The following is a 26,054-nucleotide window of genomic DNA, read 5'->3' on the forward strand; positions in this document are numbered from 1 at the left end:
TTTCGTGTCTGACAGGGGCTGTTGAAAATAAGTGTAATTGAGTACAACGACAGGTATTATGAAAACACGGACATGGTGCGTAGTACGTGCCTTAAAAATTCCAAAGAGCTTTGATGGACTCGTCAGGTTATACTAATTTGAACAATACATTACTCAACGTGTTTTAAAAACGTTTGAAACTATTCTTGATAGAAATAAAAGGTGTCACCGGTGGCGTGTTATCGGAGAAAAAATTGGCGGTGCCTTTCTATTTAGGCACGGCTATTCACCATTGAAAAGAAAACCGGCGCGGCAACGGGTTTAGCTCTTATGCTTCAATGTTAAAAAAAAAGAAGTTTGGTATTTTGATTATAGTAAAACAGGCACTCAGCTTACATCGAAGTGTCGAGCATTATATTTTCCTTAAGCCTATCCATAGCAGGTTTCCTAACAGGTGACATTCATGAAAGTATTTTGGAAGAAACTAATAATAGAAGAGAATATGTGTCTCTTGCCACAATGCTTTTTAGTTGAATATTTGTCTTTTGAATATTACTTACTATTATTTGCTAAAAATTAATGAGGAGCATCAATGCAACAACGATATCTTATATGGTAAAACTTAGTGTCATTTGCGCCATCTACTTATCTGAAACACCTCAACTTTACCGGTGACATTTAAAGAAGAAATTAAAGCGCCAACAAATTGTAATTTCGAATATTTTACAGAAACCATTGCAAAAAGAAATGTCTAGTGATTCTGAAGAGGAAACTGTACGAGAATCTGAAGAAAATTCTGTAAGTCATTTAGCAAACAGTTTTCTTTTATAATTTTAGAGGTAAAATTCTAGTTAATTGACTTCTTGCTATCTCGGAAAGGGTTTAGGTTAGGAAAATGAAACTTTCAGAGATGGGTCTACAGGCTAAAGTATGCCCCGGCAAGGTATTTTAAATTACCCACCTCGGTAAAATTCTAGTTAATTGACTTCTTGCTATCTCGGAAAGGGTTTAGGTTAGGAAAATGAAACTTTCAGAGATGGGTTTACAGGCTAAAGTATGTCCCGGCAAGGTATTTTAAATTACCCACCTCGGTAAAATTCTAGTTAATTGACTTCTCGCTATCTCGGAAAGGCTTTAGGTTAGGAAAATGAAACTTTCAGAGATGGGTCTACAGGCTAAAGTATGCCCCGGCAAGGTATTTTAAATTACCCACCTCGGTAAAATTCTAGTTAAGTGACTTCTTGCTATCTCGGAAAGGGTTTAGGTTAGGAAAATGAAACTTTCAGAGATGGGTTTACAGGCTAAAGTATGCCCCGGCAAGGTATTTTAAATTACCCACCTCGGTAAAATTCTAGTTAATTGACTTCTTGCTATCTCAGAAAGGGTTTAGGTTAGGAAAATGAAACTTTCAGGGATGGGTCTAAAGGCTAAAGTATGTTCCTGGAAGGTTTTTTAAAGTACCCACCTCCACTCCTTCTCCCTCTAGAGGGCCCTGAAATTTGCCTACATGACAGGTATATACCTATTTCAATATTGACAAAACAACATTATACCTTAATCTTCAGTTACTAGTTGCTTGTTCTCTGCCTTTAGTTCTAAAAATGCAATTCCTGTTATTTGAGTAGAATTTTGAGCCACAGCAATGTTTTTTCTCATAATTTAGGAAGTGTATTTGCATATCTTTAAAACCTTATAAAATGGAATTAAGTTCTAGATACATGATTAACATAACTGAACTGGATCCACTCTCTATAGGGGAGTTGGGGGGATTTTCAGTGCTTTGACAAGTTTGGTGCTTCTGGATGTGCTAGGATAATGAAAATTGGTAGGTGTGTCAGGGACTTTCACAAATTGACTTGATAACAGTCATTTTCCAGATTTGACCATCTTGGCAGGGGGGGGGGGGGGAGAGAGAGAGGAAAAACTGAAAAAAGAGGTATTTTCAACTTACAAATGGGTGATTGGATCTTCATGAAATTTGATATTTAGAAGGACCTCATGTCTCATAGCTCTTATTTCAAATCCCAACTGTATCTGGTGATATTGGTGGGAGTTGGAGGAGGAAATCTTAGAAAATGCTTAGGGTGGAGAGATTGGAATGAAACTTGGTGGGAAGAATTAGCACAAGTCATAGATACATGATTGACATAACCAGACTGAATCTGCTTTCTTTGGGGGAGTTTTGGGTGTTAATTCAGAAAAATTGAGGTATTTTTAACTTACAAACCAGTGACTGGATCTTAATGAAATATGATATTTAGAAGGAACTCATGTCTCAGAGCTCTTATTTTAAATCCTGACCAGATGTGGTGACATTAGGGGGAGTTGGAGGGGAATCAGAAATCTTGGAAAACACTTATAGTGGAGAGATTGGAATGAAATTTTGTGGGTGGAATAAGCAAATGTCATATGATTGATGTAACTGGACTGTATCTGCTCTCTTTTGGGGAGCTAGGGGGGTCCACTGCTTTGGCAAGTTTGGTGCTTCTGGATGTGCTAGGATGATGAAAGTAGGTAGGTGTGTCAGGGACCTGTGCAAATTGACTTGATAAAGTGGTTTTCCCTGATTTGGCCATCTCAGGGGGGGGGGGCTGAAGGGAGAGGAAAAATTAGAAAAAATGAGGTATTTTTAACTTACAAGTTTGTGATTAGATCTGAATAAATTTTGATATATAGAAGGATCTTGTGTCTCAGAGCTCTTATTTTAAATCCTGACTGGCATTAATCCTCTGATTTTTCTTTTAAGTCAATCTATTGATTCTTCAAATTTTGCTAAATGTTCAAAATTGTTTTTTATCTACTTGGATTCAATTAGCTTTGTGAGTCAGGTTTTGTAGTCTTATGCCAGCTATGATGGTAAAAGTCAAAGTTAGGTTAGATTATGTCAGTTTAGGTTAAGCTAGGTTATATTAGGTTAGATTATATTAGATTAGGTTAAATTTGGTTCTAAATATCAGAAATAGGCTAAAAACCTCACCTAACCAAGCCTAATCTATTCAAAGCTGTCATCACCAAAACTTGCATTAAATTGAAAAAGTTGACTGGCAACACTGATTAAATTCAAGCAGAAAAAAGGTATTTTAGACATTCACCAGTGAATGTTGACATTTACCAATTTACAGAGATTTTTGGTAATATATATATATATATATATATATATATATATATATATATATATATATATATATATATATATATATATATATGTATATATATATATATATATATATATATATATATATATATATATATATATATATATATATATATAATTATATGTACAGTGTAATATAATGCCATTTTTATTTTTTTAAGTCATAACCATTATTGTATATTATGATTAGCCAAATTTATACTCAATATGAAGCTATTACTACCATGGCTGTCATGTATGGAGGATGATCGCCTCCCCCACAAAATGTTTTTGGTCAGTCAGTAAAAAAAAAAGTCCATAAAATCATGGTGCTTTGCGCCATGATTTTTCCAATGCCACTAAAATTATTTGTTTGGTTCAATAAGGACCACAAAAATACTGACATGTCATCTACAGAAATTTCAAACATGGTCAGTAAAGGGAGCAGTTTTACCAACTCCTGCTGTGATTTTACAGGTGGTGAGATAATTTCTCATTTGGTTAAATATACAGTATTAAAATAGTGACATGATGCATACCAAAATCTGAATCTCAATTGATAAATGCAGCAGTTTGACTGACTTGTGCAGTGATTTTACATATTGTTTTTTAAATGGGTATTATGCTAATTTTTGACAGAAACAGTCAGTAAAAATGACCAGCCAGTTGGTAAAATTTCTTGTCCCCCCATACATTTTGGCTAGTAACAACCCTGATTACTATTTTCTTTTTTTCTTTAAATAGGCTGAGGAAGATGAGCAAGAAGATGGGCCAAAAATAAATGTTGTGGAAGAAAAGGACTTCACTAAAAAAATGGTAAGTTAATTTTGTAGTAGTTTGTTTACCCTCTGGCAGTAATTAGTTGGGAATACAAGATACTCTATGTAGTTAGATGATTGACATACATGACATATTTAAATGAGATCACAGTTGTGATTAAAATTTAATTGAACTTTTAAAGATGCCTGAGAGAAAATAAGATTTTGAGTGGATGGGGAATGAAGTGTGCCACCCCACAAGAGAGGACAGAGAGAGGATGGCACTGTAAAAGAAAAATATGCAATAGGTGCTAAATTTTTCATGTTTGGAAAAGACAAAATTTTTCTGGCAAAATTTTTTTCCCCAAATTTTGTCCACCCACAGGCAATTTTCCAAAGACTGTCCCCCTCAGAAAAGTTATCCAGGCTTTCTTGTATCACAAGCTTGAATATGTTTGTTTATATTTCATACAACAATTTCAAATCCTAAATATAAAAATTAACTAGATTAATTCTTAAGTATAAACTAGTGTTATTGTTTCAGCATGAGTTATTTAGTTCTATGATTTGTTTTCATTGCTTGAGCTTTTTTTTTAGAGTAATCAAACAGTTGTTGTAACAAACTGTATGTAAGTAGCAATACGGCTGAATAGTAACCAAAACTCTAAAAAATAGTCTTGATAACAATAGATACATCCAAAGAATAACATTTTGGTGCTTATTCAGAATGGTTCTAGGCGTTAACCCTCCTGGTGGTTACCTCCCGGGAAAATATCCCCCCCCCCGGAATATATCCCCCACCCCGCGGGAAATACCTCCCACGGGAAATACTCTCCTCCCCCCACAGAAAATACCCCTCCGTGAAAAATACCCCGCCCCCGCGAAAAATAGCCTCCCCCCATGGAAAATAAGGCTTTCCAAATTTGAGAATTAAATTTGAGTCTTTTTTTTTATTTCCTAGGGGGAAGACATTTTGGTACTTGTGTATTATGCGCCACTCACTCAAGTCTACACTGTGTAAAACTTGAGAACAAACCAGTTCCTTTGTTAGTTTCTTTCAGCTTAGCGCGAGACAAGACAAGACAAGTGACAGAATATACGGGAAACATAATTTGAGCTGTATATTTGCACATAAGGGGGGGGGGTAAAGTATTTGGACAGTTTGAAGTCAAAAAGCAATTCTTACCTCATAATATGCAGAATAATTGTACCTAATACATTTTGCATGCAGGCCTGCTATGCTTTACCCTGCCCCCTTAATTTGTAAATTTATAGCCCAAATTTATTTCTAAAGTACCAAAGAAACTAACGAAAAACCGGTTTGTTCTCAAGTTTTACACACAGCAGAAGTGAGTGTCAGAAGTGAGTGAGTGGCGCATAGTACACAAGTACCAAAATTTCTTCCTCCTACGGAAATAAAAAAAACAAAACTCAAATAAAATTCTCAAATTTGGAAAGTCTTGTTTTCCACGGGGGGGGGGGGGTATTTTTCGCGGGGGGTAAATGCCGGCCAACATTGAGAATATGCGAGATAGAATATATAAAGAGCCTGAGGAAATTCGCTAAATCTTCGAAAAAGAAGGGAAAATCCCATAAACATCAAATGACCTTCCTGACACTCACACCATCAGATTCAGCATATCAGAGAATCCTATTGTAGAGGTTTGAAGCTCCTGTATAGAAAAATCTGGAATTTTGCATTTTTTTTTTTTTTTTTACCAGAAGAAAGATCATGCATGTGGGTTTATTTTGTTTGTTTTTTGTTTTCCCCAGTGGTGATGATATTGAACCAGTGAGCCTAGAGGATCGGGACATAGCTCATTTGATCAGAAATCAAAAGCTCTAGTGCCCTTTTTAAGGGACCAAAAATATTGGGTGCCAGATAGTCCCCCTCCCATGCCCCTTTTTCCCCACAGGCACTTGATCAAATCTATGAGATAACCATTTTGTTCAGCATAGTTGAAAGATCTAGTAACTATGTCTTTGAGGATGACTTGACCCCCCACAGTCCTTGGGGAAGGGCTGCAAGCTATGAACTTTTCCATTTTTTATATAGTATTGGTAATTGGTAAGTATATATATATTTTTAGGGGGGATTTTTCTGGTGAGAGTATTACGTGGGAAGATCTTTCTAAATGAATGTTTTGTGGGGAATGGAATCTTCCATGAAGGGGGAGCCGGGTTTTTCCACTATTATTAAAAAAACGATCAGAAATTAAATAATTTTTTTTAACTGAAGGCAAGGAGCATCAATAGAACTTAAAACAAACAGAAATTATTACATGTGTGAGGAGGTCTCCCCCCTCTCAATACCTTGCTCTTTATGCTAAAGTTTTTTTTAGAACTTCTAAAAAAGGTCATAACAGAACAATTTTTATGTCTATTGATCAATATTACAGAGGTCTCTGATGGTTACTAGTAACCCAAATAACAAAAGGAAAAGTGGAAACTCAATTTATATTCTCTCAAACTTGGGCTTTTAGCATCAGATCCTGATTTTCATGTAATTAAGCCATCAGCATACAGAAACAAATGGATAGCATTTAGGACATTATATAAAGGCTGAATTTCTACATCCAAAGATGCCAGATTCGGGTAAACTTTTCAATGGCTGTCTAGTATTTCTGTGATTATCAATTTTGTCTTAGAAAGATCTGTGACAGAGAAATCCTTGGGTCAAACCTATAAAAGAAACAGGGGAATCAAGATCAATATGTTAAAATGAGTTTTCATTGAATAAAAAAGCCTTAAGTATCGGATTCCTCAATTAGGACAGTAACTAGGGCCTCTTTATCAAACAAATCCCTGATAAAATCGCAAATTAAGCCTATTTGGCTGTCCTATGAATTATGGCCTTTTACTTTTGGAGTAATTTTTTTTATGAGCAATGATCTATCAAGGTAGGTATTAATCATAAAAACATGTCTATTGGTATAAGGATTGCTCCAAATAAGGAAAATGCAATAGATGTGTTCTGATCAAACTTTACTGAAATTACTTTGACCATTCTCTTCTTTTTGATTCAAATATTTTTGCTTTTTTAAGAACAGTATTTTAAATATAATCCAGATAATTGGAAAATAAAATATATCTATTTTAGATGTAATCCAGATAAACCTTGGAAAAAAGCGGATTTTTACCAGTAATTTTGGCATTTTTAATATATATCAAATAAATATATTTTTAATATATATCAAATAATATTGATATATCAAATAATATATATCATTTTTAATATATATCAAATAATATATATCAAATTTAATATATATGGCATTTTTAATATATGTATATATATAAAAATCGCGAAGCGCCCCCACCAACTAGGTGTTGGGGTGGCGCTTCAAAGAATGTTGTATATTTTCAAGTTTTACGTAGTTAAAAACATATATATATCTATAATGAAAAGAGAAATCTTTTCTCTTTTATCTATATTCACAGGTGGGACACAGGGACACAACTACAATGGCGCGTAACTAATATGGCGCGTAACGACTTACGCGCGCGGGGGGGCTTGGGGGTGGCGCGAAGCGCCACCCCAACAGCTAGTTTTTAATATATATCTAAAGCTAGATATGGCATAGGAATCCCTGTGGTATGGCCATAGATATGTTATTTTAAATACTTATATATCAATACGATTGTGGATATGACTTATGCACTTCTTCCCTCTTACCATCATCTTATATCCGGTTTTCATTGTTGACTACTTATTTTTCTCTTGTTTTTGTTTTCTTATTCTTATTCCTGCTTTATACTCTTATTTTAAATAATTATATATCAATATGATTGTGGATATGACTTATGTACTTTTCCCCCCTTACCATCATTGTATATCCAGTTTTCATTGTTTACTACTTATTTTTCTCGTGTTTTGTTTTCTTATTCTTACTCCTGCTTTATACTCTTTTTGTAGTGTTTGTTTATAAGAAAATTAATTAATTAACATAACGTAGATGTTATGCCTAAAGGTCCTGTTAAGCTGTTCTCAAAGGGAGGATCAGCTGGATAACATAGATCAGGGTGATCGAATGTACATTGCGCTCCTGACTCTCCTTTTGATTATAGCTCAACAAATGATTTTTGGCTATTATTCAGAATTTTGAGATTGTCCGATACAACCTTTAGGTTCATTTTATGTATCAACGATGTTTAAAATGTTTGGTTTAATTATTTTAATTTTTTTTTTGTTTCAAGGAAAAAGACAGAGCCAAGAGGTTTGAATATCTACTAAAGAAAACAGAGCTTTTTGGGCATTTTGCACAGGGTGAAAAAAGTCCCAAAACCAAGAAAGTGGGGAAAGCACGTGAAAGAAAATTATCTGAAGCTGGAGAGTATGTATAATCTTTACTCAATTGGAAATTTGATATATGAATGCACTTGAACAAGTGAAAGGAGTGTAGGCTGTGTTACATGCTATATAAATGCAGGAAAAGAAATAATTGGTGTAATTTGTTGAGCATTCTTAGGCTTTTTGAAACCTATTACCATGGTTTTTCATAGTCTGAACGTGACGGTGCTGTTTGTTCAGTGTTATTAATTATACTTAATAAAGGAAACGAAAAATTATTATTATAAATTATCATAAATAAATATATTAATAATAAATAGTTAAATATATACATATATTCCCAAGAAACATACGAATTTCAGGTACCACGTGAAGCTTAAATACGCCTGGATCTTTTGCTGCAAAAACAAAAAAAGAAGAAGAAAATAAACATTATTTATTAATTCTATTGAAGCTTAGTGGGACTAGATTGACGCCTAATAAGCGTTATTTATTTGCTTAGCTTATATGGGTTTGTTATTTAGTTTAATTCTCTGAACATACTCTAGTGTTATTGTTAAGATTTCTGAAATGTAATGATGACTTTTTGCTGTGTTTAAATACGTTTTTTAAACTCATAATACATTAATTCCACTGTAATTTACCACTGAAGACTTGAAAGGGGGAAAGCCACTGAAGCCTTTTTCAAGCTATTAGCCAAGGATGTATTATTAGCCTTTGGATGTATTATATAAAAAAACAAGTTTCTTTAACTGCAAGTAAGGAGCGACATTAAAACTTAAAATGAACAGAAATTGTTCAGTACATGAAAGGGGTTGTCCCCTCCTCAACGCCTCGCTCTTTACGCTAACGTTTTTTATTGTTTTAAAAAGTAGAGTTATGAGAAAGAGTCAAACTTCTAAAGTTTCGGTTACTATTGAGCCGGGTCGCTTCTTACTACAGTTTGTTACCACGAACTGTTTGACTGTTCAACGAACTCTTTGGGGACGAGGCTTCAAATCTTGCTGTAGCAAATCCTTTGGTTGGGTTTTGGTGATGGGACTGCAAGCTCAGCCACCGTGAGGCTGGGGAGCTTATGGTTTAACAAATTCCCAAGCGAAATTCGGATCTCGGGTGCTTGGTGAGGTGGAAAAATTACTGTACTGCTGTGAGAAGCAGAAGAATTTGTGTCCTGTGTACACCTAGCATAAAGTTTGTTGTTTTAAAATGGGTAGCATGTAGGGCCATTTAGTTAAGCATATAGAATATATTGCATCATATTCTTTTTTATTGGACGGAATGGGGATCTGTTTCTCCCCTTTAGCTGAAATTTACTATATTTGTTCAAAAAATAGTGTGTAAGAAAAAAAGAGGCAAAGGATGCGGCACCAGACATTACAGTTCAAACTGACGGTGCTGATACAGGCTTCTTGGTCCTTCAGCTATAAAATGCAATGGGAGGGTCGGGGGCCAGCCATCTTATACTGACTGCCATGTTTAATCAAATTTGTACTTATAGCCACCGTCATCGGATGACTGAACAGGAAGAAGATGAAGAATTGGCAGAAGATTTAAATAAAACCGAGGGTATTGTAACGCGATTTGACTTTAATCCTCCATATATCAAAGGAGGTGAAATGAGAGACTATCAAATTCGTGGTCTCAATTGGATGATTCAGCTCTTCGAAAATGGAATCAACGGGATTCTAGCTGATGAAATGGGTCTTGGAAAAACCTTACAAACCATCTCACTTCTTGGGTAAGAGTTTTTTTTATTAGTCAATGTTTACGCAATACCAGATTTGGCAACGCTGCTGAGCGTAGCACTCTTCATTGTTTTTGGTTAGACAAAAAATTATCATTAAAGAAATTCAGAGATAGCAAATGTTTTAAGTAACAGCATAAGCATGAACTTAAAAAGTAGTGTGTTGTGACTGACGTTTCTGTAAGTTTTTAACTTCCTTTTGGCATGGAATGAATTATAAAAAAGAAAAAACACCGAGAAAATATTTGTTTGTTTTCTCAAGAGAAAAAGTTTCTTTAAATATCAAGCATTGCGCAGACACCTCAAAATGATGTCAAAAAAGAATTTTAGGCTGTTAAAATGGAATTGGTAGGATTCTAGCCGATGAAATGGATGCTGGAAGAATTTTGCAAATTATTTCACTTTTTGATTAACGACCCTTTTTTCTTCGTATCCATCTAATTAGCCAATGTGGCTGTAGCATAATTTTTTTGTAAAATCATGTAAATGTAAAACCACAATATTTAATTGCTTCCTGTAAGGTTGATGAAGCCTGTCCCTAAGGAGAACACATTTTATGCCAACAAAGAAGATAAGAATATAGCAAACGAATCCCATGTGTTTATTCAATATATAAACACTTACTGCTTAAGTACACACAGATTCGAAGTATTAAAAAACAACCACCAAAATGTTTGTACATTATTGTAGATTGTAGATTATTCAACTGCTACAAGGTCAAAAGCATGTCTGTTAAGTATGCTCAAATATGTCATGAAAAATGCGTGTTTCTTCCAGATATCAGTCGCTCATATATACAAATGCTAATGGGTTTGAACTCAGTACAAATTTGACTTAAAACTAATGATTGGTAGTGTTGCTAGAGAAAGAGAGCCGGACTTTAGCGATGCGCTTCCAGGATGGTCTGTTATGGGCGAGGGTTAAGGCGCCCTTGGCTCAATACTTATGGTAACAAGTAGATCGCAGATGACATTCGCCCACTTTTTGCGTGACCTTTTTCAGTGACGTTTCTCTCAACAACTTCTCTGAATTATACAATAGCGCTTGCAATGTTGGTTTTTGACTGGCAAAAACCAGTCAAAACTGGCAAAGAAACTGTGTTTCTTCCAGGTATCAGTCACTCATGGGTTTGAACTCAAAAATGCCAATGGGTTTGAACTCAGTACAAATTTGACTTAAAACTAATGATTGGTAGTGCTGCTAGAGAAAGAGAGCCAGACTTTAGCGATGCGCTTCCAGGATGGTCTGTTATGGGTGAGGGTTAAGGCGTCCTTGGCTCAATACTTATGGTAGCAAGTAGATCGCAGATGACATTCGCTCACTTTTTCCGTGGCCTTTTTCAGTGGCGTTTCTCTCAACAACTTCTCTCAAGTATACAATAGCGCTTGCAATGTTTGATTTTGACTGGTAAGGGGTTCAATGTTTTGCCAATAATAAGAATACTTACTTGTTTACTTGTGGCTGAAATCAGATGTTTTCACCTCGTCCTACAGTGCCGATCTTGGAGAGCTCCTTGGACCATGTTGTGCGACCTTCTATCTACTTTTCTGCAAATAAGATTTACTGAGTTGGCCATTGGTGACCGATCTTCCTGAACATCCTTGCCAGTTTGGAACTGGACAAATCGCACCGGTTCTTCCTCTGTCCTCCTTGGTGTCTCATCCAGGAGCGAATAGGCCCAGCTAGAAGTATTTGGCTTGGCATGCACTCTGGTGGTTTGTGTAACACATTGCCCAATCATTTCAGGTGGTGTTCTTAAAATTGAGCACAACATAACTCTGAATATTGCATTTTCGACGTAAGTACGCGTAGGAGACATGGTCACGTATTTATATTAGAATTCTTGGCAGACAGTTATGTTCAAACACCTTCAGTGTATCTAGCTTGGCCGACCATGTTTTGCATCCGTAGAGGAGAACGGTGCGGACTATTACCATGTAAATTCGAATCTTAGTTCGGACACTACCTTCTCGACGATTTCATAATTTACTATTTGATATCAGCGTCAAGAGATCCGTTCAGTTCAAAGCTGGAAACCTAGGTATGAGCCTTGGTGTGAGGAAAAGTTGAATTTTCTGAGCTGAACTTGATTAACAGTTAGTGAGAATGGTCCCGTGTGGTTAATAGCCATGAATGTTCCTCTGCCAACTTTCAAGCCGATTTAGTATGCCGAGGTCACATCACCATCAAGCATGTTTTGGGCTCCTGCTCACTGATGAAGGTGTGGTGAAGATCCTTTAAACTAAATCTGCAATTTCCCCTATTATTTATTGATTGGCCGAAAATTATCTTCTTTGTAGTTTTGTCCCTTTGTTCCTTTAATTTCTTTGTCCTTTCTTCATTTTTCCCTTATTAAGATTGTAGTGATATCCTAGAATGCAATTAGAAGGAATACATCACAAAGAGAACTCGACACCTCATCAGAAATAAAAGAGAGCCGAGATGTAGAAAAAACTGCTGTGGACCGAGGAAACAAAGTACATAGATTTAGCAATTTTATCGTATTGGCCTTGGAAGTACACCCTTGGGTTTTTTAATGATTCTTAAATTTCTCGATATTTTCAGCAACATCGAGATATGTGTTTTCTGAAAAAAAAAGCTCTGGTACAAGTCCACAGAATTCAATGTAATGGCAGCTATGCCTAGCTATTAGACCTTGACCTAGTTTTGTATCGCAGATGCCTTGGAATTGAAGACTTTTTCTGGAAAACAGCAACAGACCGGATGTTTCAAGGTTCAAGGAAAAACTAATTCCAGACAAGAACAATCCCGACTCATTGCCCATTCAAGAGGTTGGGAACCAGACCAACGTCAGATCTGTCAAAACAAGCAGATAATCAGTAAATACTATCAAGTCGAACTCAAATTAAAGTTTAGAACACTGAGACGTGAACTCCTCATTGGCTATTATCAGACAGAGGAATACTATTATAGTACTTTTGCAATGGGTATCTAAACCTATCACATTGGTTTATATTAGGTCATATAAGTCTGTAAATTTTAATTTATGATATTTGGATTGTTTATGGCTGATTGTTCATTCAGTTTTACATCCTTGGACTCATGGGGGAGTAAGGGTAAGGAATTAACACTAGAAAACTAGTCCAAGGTGATTATAAAGTGCTTTTCTTCCAGAACTCGGTACCCTTTCCCCTCTTGTTGGCCAGTCGCACACTAATAATTTAATCAATAATACTTTTTTGGTCATTGGCAGTTTTTAAAATTGCTTTGATTTTTGTTCTTTTTAAATGTAGACTAGCCTATTGTAGTGATTTCGAATTGGTTAAGTGGGCCTATTCCAATGGCTTAAACAATGCCCATCAGCATGTACACTTGTGATTTGTCTTTTATTAACAGGTCTTTGACAGTTTTGTATCCCTAGGGTTACTTACCCTGTATAGTTATATATATTCTGTAATGGAAGTTCATGCGTAGTGACGTGAAAGACTAATTACCCTCTACTTTGTATTATAATATACTCTTGAAGTTCGAACCTTTTTAGAAATCAAGACTTGCTATGAAAAATGTAAATCAAATGAGAAGATATCGTCAAGTTTAAGTAAAAAAAAATAATAAAAAGAAAAAGTTTACCGTATATACAAGAGAACAGTTGTTTTTATTCGTCAAATGTAACTTAATTTTTACTGTTTTTTATTAATTTACTATTTACACTTGATTTTTTATTAATTTTATATGTTCAATGGTGACACATATGTATTCTACATTGCCAAAACAGGTTAAATATTTTAAAAATAAATACGCTAGCGGAATTTTTTCTGTTGAACGTTCCTGAAATAAACAAAAACAATATAAAAAGTTTAAAAACCAAAGCTTTCTGATTCTGTAACCGAAATTAAATTAAGAAATAAAAAAAAAGCCTCAAATAACTTAAAAATTCGAAAACTTCAAAAAGTCTGATGGCTTTTAAGCATTAGATTCTTTCGGGGGAAGCAGGGCAACTGTGACATTAGATTTCTTCCTCTTTGTAAGGCAGTCATACTTTACTGGGACCTCGTTTTTCGAAAGTATATTCTTTAATGTGCAGTAGCCCACAGGATTGCTTTAAAAAAAAGTCATAAAAAGGTATGGTGGTTTCCTGGTCATGCAAGTCTGATGTGTTTTGTCCCGTTTATCCCACCTTCCCAGCGTTTTACTGGGTATCTCCAAGCATGGTACCTTAATATCCATTTTTGTGAGACCAAAACAAATATTATAAAAAAGAGTAGTTAGATTACGTTAAGTTTTTTGCCAATTCAGGTCTCTCCACCATCGATGAAACTAATTAAAGGTTGTAAAAATCTTTTTCGGCTCTTTATTTATCCCCATTTCATTTTCATTTTTTCCTACTTTTGGAAAGCTATTATTTTGGAAAACTTGGTAGCTCGTTCTTTGAATGCGACCATTGTAGATAAGCATATAATAAAGGACATAATTTTATTTCCAAAATTTGCACATATTTTGCTTTTACAACTTTTTACCTTTCCCAATTTTACAAACTTTATACCAAACTTTAGAATAAGGTGTGAAGAGGAGACTAACCCGAATCCAAAAGTGAATAGGAGTAAAACCCCTCCTTCTCGAAATTAAGCATATGTAAGGGTTTCAAAAATGGCTGTTAAGGTGTTATGCTCAAGGATGCCTAGAAAAACGCAGTGGGGGAGGGATAAATGGGACAAAATACTTTGGATTTGTATGGTAAGGTGGTCGCCATAGCCTAGCCTCCTGAAAAGATCCTTGCCTAGGGTTATCAAACTCCTGTTGATAATCTTAGTGTAGATGATACTGTAAGGAAATAGTTTACTTTTCGAAGCTCTTACACTTATTGCTAAATATGGTAGTTGTATCTAACTGTGTATATACTTGTAAATCGAATGATTCATTTATCGAATATCCATTTAACAATGGATAATATATTGCAGCGGGTGACAACTTCAGTTAAAACTGTGGATGGACTAAATAAGCTCCAAATATTCGGTTTAACGTGTGGAAACCTCTATTGGCTTTAAATAGATTTGTACGGAAGAGGAGCATGCGTAGCAGTGTAGCAGTGTTTCCAAATATTCGGTTTAACGTGTGGAAACCTCTATTGGCCAGAACAGAAAAAGAAGAACCAGGATAAGCAGCTAAATAGACATGAAAACAACATAAAAAGATAAAAATTATACCGTAGTAAAAATGGCATCTGAAAAAATCTTACGGTTGACCAATGTTGTAATTAACGGTATATATGTTTGAAACTTCTTGGTAGGGTGTAAAGGCGGAGGCTTTAAATAGATTTGTACGGAAGAGGAGCATGCGTAGCAGTGTTTTCTCCTGGTTGTCTCTTGCTGTAGTGAGTTGTTTGTAGTTGTAGTAATAGTAATAAATAAAATGAGCATTGAATGCATAATTACAGGAAACGATTTTAATTAAGACAGCGAATAAAATCATATATCCGGATTTCCGGGCCTGCCATATCCGAAAACCGGTATTGGCTAGAAGACAGAAGAAGCAAAAACTAAGATAAACTATTGAAACATAAAAGAACACGATATTAAAAGAAGAAAAAAATACAGAAGGGGCATGTGCAAGACTGTTATAGTTGTCTGTCAAAGGTGCCGAACACTAAGCAGAATGAGCTGTTTGTATTGGTATATATTTATATATTTTAAGTTTTATTTATGTATAGCAAGGCTATATGGTATATAGATATGTACTCAAATTCTTTCGGATTTATACAAGTAGTTAAACTTTTATTATCAAATACACTCTCAGAGTAACTAAGTAGAATCTTAATCGTTATTGTTTGAAAATAGAGTTCTTATTCTGTGTTATGAATCCAGATGATTGAATCCATTTCAATCATCTTCTGAATATCTTAAGTAATGATATTGGGACAGCGTTATGGATAAAGCCACGCCTGGAAACAACTGGTTTAGTGGTTTAATCCTGTCTGTCGCGAGGAAATTCATAGGACATACATACTTACTAATTTTTTCGTTCTTTTACAATATTTAAAAAAAATTCTATTTAAAAAATGTAATATTATTTCCAGGTATATGAAACACTACCGTAACAGCAATGGACCACACATAGTAATTGTACCGAAAAGTACTTTAGCCAATTGGATGAACGAATTCAAAGTAAGTACAATTAATGAATTTATGGTAGGTTCATTTAAATACCAAAGGCTTTCCATCCCGAGCTCATGGGCTCGAATTCGCGGAAATATTTGATGGGGGAGAACTTATAATTTTTAATTTTTTAAAGCATATGCATAAAAGGTATTTTCCAATTCGTATAGGGGGGGGGAGGTATCGTCAAAAAAAAAAAAAAAATGGTGACCCCTGCTAGAAGTTATGAGCAGAGGTTGGGATTTTAATCGTCTCAGTGCTTGGGCATTTTTCAAGTTTCATTCCAATTTTATTTCGTTTACTTTTGCTTAAATTGCTTGTTAAACTATATTTACATTTTTTCTTTTCTTTTTGTCTCTATCGTGTATTTTCGTATTTTATTTTGACTTGAGTTGCTCGTTAACTATATTTACGATTTTCTTGTTTTCTAATCGTTTTTTCGTCGTATTTATCGTGTATTTTCTTATTTTATTTTTGATTAAGTTGGTCGTTAAACTATATTGACGATTCTCTGTTTTAGTAATCGTGGTTTTCTCTTTGTATTTAGCGTAGTTATATTCTTTTGAAGTTTTAACATTCGGTTTCTCTGTCGTATGATGTGACTTTTTGTGTGCGGTAAATTTACGGTCTTCATTGTACAGATCAGGATTGTACATTACAATTGAGGGGGGGAGGAGGTATCGTCAAAAAAAATGGTTCCCCCTGCTAGAGGTTATTAGCAGAGGTTGGGATTTAAATCGTCTCAGTGCTTGGCCATTTTCAAGTTTCATTCCGATTTTACTTCATTTACTTTTGCTTAAATTGCTAATTTAATTTTTTTAATTAAATCATTTAAATCATTTTATTCAAATTTAAATCATTTGATTTAAATTTTTTTTATTAAATAAAAAAAGTTTTTTCAACTGAAAGTAAGGGACAACATTAAAACTTAAAACGAACAGAAATTGCTACGTCTATGAGGGGTTTCGCCCCCTCGTTAATACCTCGCTCTTTACGCTAAAGTTTGGATTTTTCACAATTCCTTAACAATGACCCCTGAATCACAAAGGTCATTTAATCAGAATAAATAGCTTTTTTGAAAGTACTAAACAACTTCAGCGTAATGAAAAGCTCTAATGAATGATAAAAACAATGAAATCGTAAAATTCATACCCTTGGCCTTAGTAGTGCTAGTTTCGTAGAAGCAGTAGTGGCTTAATTTCTAGTAGTAGTAAATGTAGTGCAGTAGTATTAGTAACAGTATACACATATTGCTTTTCGGTCAGTTGCTGTTCCTAAGATATTGCTGATACGCCCTTTTGACTATCTGTATGCACATTGTATGTTATGATTTAGTTGAACTTTCCCCTCAATATTTCCTCAAAAAACACCGGAACATCTCTTAGCAGTAGTCGCAGTAGGATTAGTTGTAGCAGTAGTGGTAACGTGCAAATATTGCCGGTTCGTTCAATTCATCATTCCCTGAAAGTTACAACGTAATGTCCTCTGTCATGAATTATGCTCTTTTGAAAACATGTATGTACATAACGTGTTTTGATTTAGTTCAACGCTTCCATCAGCGTTCTCATAAAGCCTCACGTGAATTCCCTTGGTATTTTTGGTCAAACAAGCTCTCTTTACCAATAACAAACACTGCATGTAAACAGTGGACGAATTGCAAAACTTACAGCCGTTGATCTAAGGGATGTAGGGGGTTGACATCCCCAAAAACATGGATATTTCTGAACTTTTCTACTATGGGGAATAAAATGTCTATCTTAAAAATTTGATTGGATGTGTTTAAGGATTTAATGGGGATGGGAGGGTGGCTGGTTGCTTGAACAATTGGGGGTAATAATTTGAAACTTTTGGGGATCCTACTATTACTATTTCTACTCTTACAATATAAGTAAATAAAAAGTGTAAGTGTATCCAGTTTGTCAAAGAGCATAGATAGAACCTTTTGGGAGTGATATTAAGTTTTATTTTTCAGGACAACTTCAGAGGCTATAAAATTAAATTAAAAAATACTGTCTGTGTCAGAATTAACAATTGCTGAAAAAGTTTCTCCAACATACAAACAGCAACCTATATTATGGATTTTATAGAAAAAAAAAACTGAAAAATATAAAATATTTTTGTTTCTATGGAAAGAAATGTTTCAATAAAAAACGAACAGAAATTAATTTTAAAAATTTTTTCCGCGAAATAAGTTTTTCAAAGAGTAAAGAGCTCCCCAATCATTTTCGACTCTTACGAAGGACACTAGAACCTGCAATCTTAAATTGAATGATCTACTTCCGAAGTTTTTTACGACTTCTGTGGAGAGGGATGTTTTCAGGGGTGGGTTTTTCAGGAGAAATTTTGCACACAGGAAATTTCCCAGAATTCCTATATGAAATTTTATTTATTTGTCTTACCTTCTTTTTGATGACTTAGTTTTGAATTTGGAGATATTCTGGGTAAAATCTTCTGCAGGTTTGGAATTCTCTGGGGGATTTTTCTTCGGGTGATGGATTTTCCACGATCAGAAATTAAATAAAAACCAAGTCCTTTTCCAAATGAAATTAGATAAGGAGAATTTTCCAGGCGAAATTATCAGATGGAAATTTTCCAAGGGGAATTTTGAGCGAGAATAAAATGGTCATAAGTGAGTTTTTCAGGGGGGGGGGGGGTAATTTTGCGCGGGATGAACCTTGGAGAATTTTTTGTGGAGATTGGGAAATTTTTCATGGAAGGGAGAGGCGAATTTCCCAGCTTTATTTAGAAAATGATCATCAGAAAATCAGAATCATTATCAGAAAATGATTTTGGAGCAACTTAAAAACAAAAAAAGAACTGAAATTATTTCTATGAAGGGGGCTGTCTCCTCCTCAATATCTCACTCTTTACGCTAAAATTTGACTTTTTGTTCCATAAAGTATTTTTTAAGAGTAATAATCGTGATTTTTCCGAATGTCAGACTAGAAATCAAACCCCTCCCCCCCATCCGTTCCCACTCGGCTGAGTATATAACACCAATATTCGTATATAGCGCTATGGATTAACCTATATTCCGTTGTCAAATCTTTTGCTGTTCACTATTCAACTACCAATCACATTTTCTGCGAGTGGCTTTCTGACTGGTATTTATTTCTCTTAGTATTTTTATAGTAAAAAAAAAATATGTCCTTCCGTCAGAATTATTCGTGACCCACACATTCAAAACAGCAAAACGACTGAAACAATATCTTCTGCTGATATTTGTGTCACTTCATAATAAGCTGTAGTGACAAGAATAGACACAAATCTATCCGATAGAAGAGACAAAAAAAAGGAAAAATACAATAAATAAAAAAAAAGGGAAAATGAAATAAAAATAAATAGTAAAAGAGGAAACTCTTGTGAGTAAAGGGTGAAAAATAGTCGTGGAAGGATTAGTCTATGAAATTTTCAAGCAAAAGACCTGGAAAGAAAAAAAAAGAAAAGAAATTCATATTCCAGCAAACGAAATAGTTCACGGCTGGCACACTTCCGGTCTAGAGTCAATTAGTTTCTATGTGAGCATCGCTTGAGTCTTATTCTGAACTTCGATTCGTAAACACGTGTCTCCATTCCCTATAGTATGTATTTATTATTATAATTTTTTTTTAGAAATGGTGTCCCTCCATTAGAACAGTTTGTTTAACTGGTGATCAAGAAACTCGAAACGCCGTTATTCGCGATACAATTTTACCCGGCGAATGGGATGTTTGTGTCACCTCATATGAAATTCTAATTAAAGAAAAATCGGCGCTGAAGAAATTCAATTGGAGGTATGTTTTTTTTTTTTTAATTTGATATTATTTGACGCTGTTGTTACTACTACTACTGACAAGTATCCGAAGCACCCAGCCGCCTGAGGCCAACGCAGCTAAGAACGCCCCTCCCCCGCCCCAATCTATTCAAAGCCTCCCTCTTTACACCATCCCAAGAAATCTTTCTTTATGACATCCTCCCATCCCAACCGCGGGCGGCTTGCTTTCTGTTTAGCCCTAGAAGGTTGGCTGAAAAGGACAATCTTTTGCAATTTGTCATCCGTCATCCGCGGAACGTGTCCTAGCTATCTCAACCTTTCTCTTATTATAGCCCTAGAAAGAGGGATTGAACCACACTTTTCGTACACCGTACTGTTTGAAATACGGTAAGTTAGCCGGATACCTAAAATAATCCGTAGGCAATTTCTCTGGAAAATATCAAGCAAATCTTCATCTGCTTTTCGGAGTGCCCATGCTTCAGAGCCATATTTATAACAATCATCACTGTAACTTCCAATATTCTAATCTTGGTTTTCAGACTTATCTTTCTGTTCTTCCGAACTTTTTTTTAACTGTGAAAAAATACCCTGAGCGTTGGTTATTGTACTTTTAACATCAATCTTTTAATGATCAATTTTTTCGTTTCTCAACGTCATCTTTTCATCTTCACTTATTCCTAGCCTTAGTGACTTAGTCTTCTTAACATTTATTTTTGAACCTATTCTAGCACCCTGAACTCGGCAAACTACTAAAAATTCATTCATTTTACTCACACTTTCATCTAGGACACTTAAATCATCAACACAATCTAAATCCAGGAGAGTTTTCCTCCCCATTTGATTCCGCATTCTCCCATTGCCTTTCCTGCGCTTCTTAAGACAAAATCTATCAAAAAGGTCTATATAAAGGGGGATAGAACACACCCATGCTTAACTCCTGTTTAATACCAAACCAGTTGCTAACCTCATTTCCTACCTTAACCACAGGGTATTATTCTCGTACATATCACTAATCACTTTAATGTATTTGTCTGGTATACGATACAATTATAAAACCTTTGCTGAAGCTCTTCAATCAACAGAATCGAACGCTTGCTTATAATCTATAAAACTGAGGACCAAAGGTGCTCGATAGAAGCGGATGCTAGGGCCCCGTTGGAATTGACTGCTAGAGCCATGTTGGAATTTGATGCTGGGGCTCCGGTTGAATTGATTGTTAGGGGTCCCCTGGTGGGAAAGTTTGTTAGAGGCCCAGTGGAATTGCTTGCTAGGGGCCCAGCGTCTGCAGGCTCCCCACTAGCAGGCCCTGAAGGTTTTTCCTGGCCCTCGTAGTTTTTTAAACATAAGAACCAAAGTAACCTCGAAGAAAAAAGTACGTGTATCTTTTAGAAAACACTCCTTATTACGTAACACGCACCTGCGTCTTGTGACGTAAATTTAATATCTAGTTAAGTTGTTCTTCTCCTTTGTATGGCTTAAATAATAGTATTAGTGACGAGCTATGATATTCCGTTATCCTTGATCTGATAATGTAGTTTTTATGGTACTTAGTATTAACCAAGTAACATATAGCGATCGCAAATTCTGTCGGTGTGTCAGTCTGTCTGCTGTCTGTCGGTCGGTCCCGGTTTTGCAAGTTTAGGCACCTCCAGATAAGCTAGGACGATGAAACTTGGCATATCAAGGACCAGACCAGATTAAATTAGACATAGTCGTTTCCCCGATTCGACCATATGGGGGGGAGTGGGGGGATGGTTAATTTGGAAAAATTAGAAAAAATGAGGTATTTTTAACTTACGAACAGGTGATCATAATGAAATTTGATATTTTGTCGGATATCGTGTCTGAGAGCTCTTATTTGAAATCCCGACCGGATCTGGTGACATTGGGGGGTGGGGTTGGGGGAAACCTAAAATCTTGGAAAATGCTTAGAGTGGAGGGATCGGGATGAAACTTGATGGAAAAACTAAGTACAAGTCCTAGATACATGATCGACATAACCGGAACAGATCCGCTCTCTTTGGGGGAGTTGGGGGGAGGGTTGATTCTGAAAAATTAAAAAAAAGTGATGTATTTTTAACTTACGAAGGAGTGATCAGATCATAATAAAATTCAGAAAAATTAGAAAAATAAGGTATTTGTAACTTAAGACCGGATAATCAGATCTTAATGAAATTTGATATTCAGAAGGATCTTGTGCTTCAGAGCTCTCATTTTAAATCCACACCAGATCTGGCGACATAGGGGGGGGTTTGAGGGGGAAACTGGAGATCTTGGAAAACGTGAAAATTGAGGTATCTTTATCTTACTAATGGGTGATCGGATCTTAATGAAAATTGATATATAGAAAGGTTTTATATCTCAGATGGTCTATTTTTAATTCGAATTGGATCCGGGGATATAGAGGGTTGGAGGGGAGAAACAGAAATTATGGAAACCGGAAATCTTGGAAAACGCTTAGAGTGGAGAGATCAGGATGAAACGGGAAGAATAAGCACAAGTTTTAGTTACGTGATTGACATAATTGGAACGGATCTGCTCTCTTTGGAGGAGTTGGAGGGTTGTTAATTCGGGAAAATTAGAAAAATTGAGGTATTTTTAACTTAAGAACGGGTGACCAGATCTTGATGAAATTTGATATTTAGAAGGAACTCATGTCTTAGAGCTCTTATTTTAAATCCCGACCAGGTCTGGTGACATTGGAGGGAGTTGGAGGGGGAAACCAGAAATCTTGGAAAACGCTTAGAGTGGAGAGATCGGGATGAAACTTGTTGGGTGGAATAAGCAAATATCGTAGATACGGGATTGACGTAACCGGACTGGATCCTCTCTCTTTAGGGGAGTTTCAGATGCTCCATTTCCAATTCGAATGGGATCCGGGGACATAGAGGGTTGGAGGGAGGAACAGAAATCTTGGAAACCGGAAATCTTGAAAAACCCTTAGAGTGGAGAGATCGGGATGAAACTTGATGGGAAGAATAAGCACAAGTTATAGATACGAGATTGACATAATTGGTACGGATCCGTTCTCTTTGAGGGAGCTAGGGTTGTTAATTTGGAAAAATCAGAAAAATTGAGGTAGTTTTAACTTAAGAACGGGTGATCGGATCTTAAAGAAATTTGATATTTAGAAGGAACTCATGTCTCAGAGCTCTTATTTCAAATTCCGACCAGATCTTTTGACACTGTGAGGAGTTGGAGGGGGAAACCGGAAATCTTGAAAAACGCTCATAAATGTCGTAGATACGTGATTGACGTAACCGGACTGGATCCGCTCTCTTTGGTAGAGTTAGGTGGTGGGGTTCAGTGCTTTGGCGAGTTTGGTGCTTCTGGACGTGCTAGGACGATGAAAATTGGTAGGCGTGTCAGGGACCTGCACAAATTGACTTGATAAAGTTGTTTTCCCCGATTCGACCATCTGGGGGGCTGAAAGAAGAGGAAAAATTAGAAAAGATGAGGTATTTTTAATTTACGGGTGGGTGATCGGATCTTAATGAATTTTGACATTTAGAGGGTCCTTGTGTGTCAGAGCTCTTATTTTGAATCCCGACCGGCATTAAGACTCTGATTTTCCTTTTAAATCAATCGATTGATTCTTAGAATTTTGCTAGAGCTCATGCCACGAGCTCATGGCTCTTGGCTCTTTCAACCTCGTCACAAGTGCCATTTAAGCTCTTAGCTCTTGTTTCTTGTATTATGCATTTGCTACTGCTCAGGTTTTTTAGGTAAACAGGGTGTATTAGGGGTTTATAACGGGTTTGGGTGTCAAAGGAGCAAAATTACAAATTTTCTGCTCATCAGCTTTTCCTTCTTCAAAAAGTACATGTCTGGTTTGGGGAATGTAATTTATTTTGAAGACAATTTTTTACATGCTTAATAATTCTTAAGAGTTGGCATTTCTGAAGTTGTCTTTTCACCATACACAAGATAGTCTTTTTCTATTTCAGTTATTTATTGGTGTTGGTTTTTTCTTAGTTTGTTTAGTTTTTTTGTGATGTTTCATTGTTTCAGTTTGTCTTTCTATTTTGTTTTGTGTGCTCCTATCTTTTTTTTTTTATTCTTAATTTTGCACCGTGGACAATTAAGCAAAGGTCTTCATCAAAATATTTGTATTGTCTTACGTTTTTCACTGGGCGGGATTTGTCTCTTTTTTTTAGGTTCTTTTTCTTTTCCTGGCTTTGTTTACATCTTTTCCCCTTTAAGTCTTCATTAGTTCTATAGGTGCATCTATTAATTTGCACATTCTTCTGTTTTCAGGTATATGGTGATTGACGAGGCTCATAGGATCAAAAATGAAAAATCGAAGCTTTCTGAGATTGTTCGAGAGTTTAGCACTTCAAATCGTTTACTAATTACTGGCACACCCTTGCAAAATAATTTGCATGAATTATGGGCCCTCCTCAACTTTTTACTTCCTGACATATTTAGTAGTTCAGAGGTAATTTTGCTATGATTTTGGTTTTCTTTATTATGCATTTACATCAGTCTCTTATCGTTATTTATCGTTATCCAAAACAGGATTTTTTTTAATCTATCATAAGCAGCGCAATAGCACTGCTTAAGTAAAGAGCGAAGTGGGCGCTATATTACTATTTTTCCTGACCTTACTAACAAATCACCGCAGCACCAAGCCACCTGAGGCCAACACAGCTACGCACTCTCCTCCTCCATCCCAATCATTTTTTTTTATTAAGTCTAATATCTGTTTCTTTTAACTTTTACTCATTGTCCATTATAATTTATGTTAGCTAGTTTGTTCTGCTGAAGACATAGCTTCGCTCTTTGCTTTTGTAAAAAAAAAACCGTATTCTATTTAGCAATAATAATGTCGATTATATATCTGTGTGCGTGTCCTGGATGCATTACACTACACTGTTCATCCGATCGGCCAGAAACTTTAAGAAGTTGTTGAGTTATAGCGAAGGTTTTATGTACAAATGCTTCTGTACACCCCCCCCCCCCAGATAGGTCCGCTCAATCTTTCGTATACTATTATTGATGACTGTAATTAGAGACCCCTGAACACAAATAGTTGACACTTTCTTTCGTTCACATTATTCACGCCTTCTAGACATTAATTATTCAATTACGCCCGAAGGGCAAGTCGATAATTGTAATCTAATTTCTGATATACTTTTAAATTTAAAAACACGATCGTTATTTTACATGTGGGGGGAATTTATTTTGTATGATATCTAAACGAAATAAAATTTTAGCCTATCTAATTAGTATAAATTAATATCTATAGCCTCTATTAATTTGTACATAATATTTTACGTTCCATAGTTTTGTATTTGATCTTTCATATTATTTATGACCATTTCCCTCCATTATGGTGCTAGACTGTTTTTTTTTGTAGAGGAATTTATTTTGGCAAGAAACACGCTGTTTTGTGACTTAGTCTGAGCAACTTTTTAAATTTTTGTTTATTTTTAGGATTTTGATGAATGGTTTAATACAAATTCATGCTTAGGAGACGACACGTTGGTTAAGAGGCTTCATGTGGTTTTGCAGCCCTTTTTGCTCAGACGTTTGAAGTCAGAAGTAGAAAAAGGACTCAAACCAAAGAAAGAAATGAAGGTACAGTAAATAGGCAAAAGAGAGAGAAGAGGACTCCCTCCAAAGTACATTGTTGGATCTCACGTGTTGACCTTATAATTTTTTTATTATTCGCTAAGAAAACATCTCCAACATTCTCTAAGAAGGACTATTTTCCTATGTTTTGAAAAAGTTTTTATCATTCTCTAAGAAAACATCTCTAAAAATTCTGGATTATAAAAATTCCGGAGTATAAATTCTTTTTAAAATTATTTTTTTATTTAACTTATTTTTTATTTAAATTGCCTTAAGATCTATATGCAAAAAACCTATCTAAATTCTGATGAGCAAAAAAAAAGACTTTCTTTTGGTGTCCAATAAACTCGTAGTAACGTCGTTGATAAACTCGTAAAATGGATGTCAATCGACTGTTATATCCTACTTATACTGTAGTAGGTTAGTGGCATTAAAATAATTTATTAGTAATCAAAATGCAAAAAAGTATCTTCAACACACCGAAGTGCTGAGAATACGAGGGCACACTCGAAAAGCAGTGACAATAGTAATAAAAAACGTTACTTAACATAATAAATGTGATAAAGTGAATTTTTAAATTACCGTAAAAATTATGAGTCGAATTAATCTGAATTAACCAAACTTATACAATGCATTACATATCATTACGTTGATTTCTCTTTTTTGTTTTTAGTTCTCTATGGTTTTTGTTGCTTTATTGTTTTAGTT

The 26,054-nt window shown here is 35.3% G+C and overlaps 1 protein-coding gene across 1 annotated transcript in view; it reads left to right on the forward strand.

Annotated features, from left to right (window-relative positions):
- The first annotated feature begins 665 nt into the window (after positions 1-665).
- Positions 666-26,054, forward strand: part of LOC136043865 (chromatin-remodeling complex ATPase chain Iswi-like) — an 83,764-nt gene continuing 58,375 nt past the window's right edge. The window contains exons 1-8 of the mRNA XM_065728826.1: positions 666-777; positions 3,857-3,928; positions 8,068-8,204; positions 9,660-9,899; positions 15,940-16,027; positions 19,631-19,791; positions 24,030-24,210; positions 25,209-25,352. Of these exons, the coding sequence (XP_065584898.1) occupies positions 727-777; positions 3,857-3,928; positions 8,068-8,204; positions 9,660-9,899; positions 15,940-16,027; positions 19,631-19,791; positions 24,030-24,210; positions 25,209-25,352 (1,074 nt within the window). The 5' untranslated portion in view covers positions 666-726. The remainder of the gene's footprint in view (positions 778-3,856; positions 3,929-8,067; positions 8,205-9,659; positions 9,900-15,939; positions 16,028-19,630; positions 19,792-24,029; positions 24,211-25,208; positions 25,353-26,054) is intronic.

This window comes from Artemia franciscana, chromosome 2 (genome assembly GCF_032884065.1).
Source record: "Artemia franciscana chromosome 2, ASM3288406v1, whole genome shotgun sequence".
In the NCBI taxonomy this organism is placed as follows: Eukaryota; Metazoa; Arthropoda; class Branchiopoda; order Anostraca; family Artemiidae; genus Artemia; species Artemia franciscana.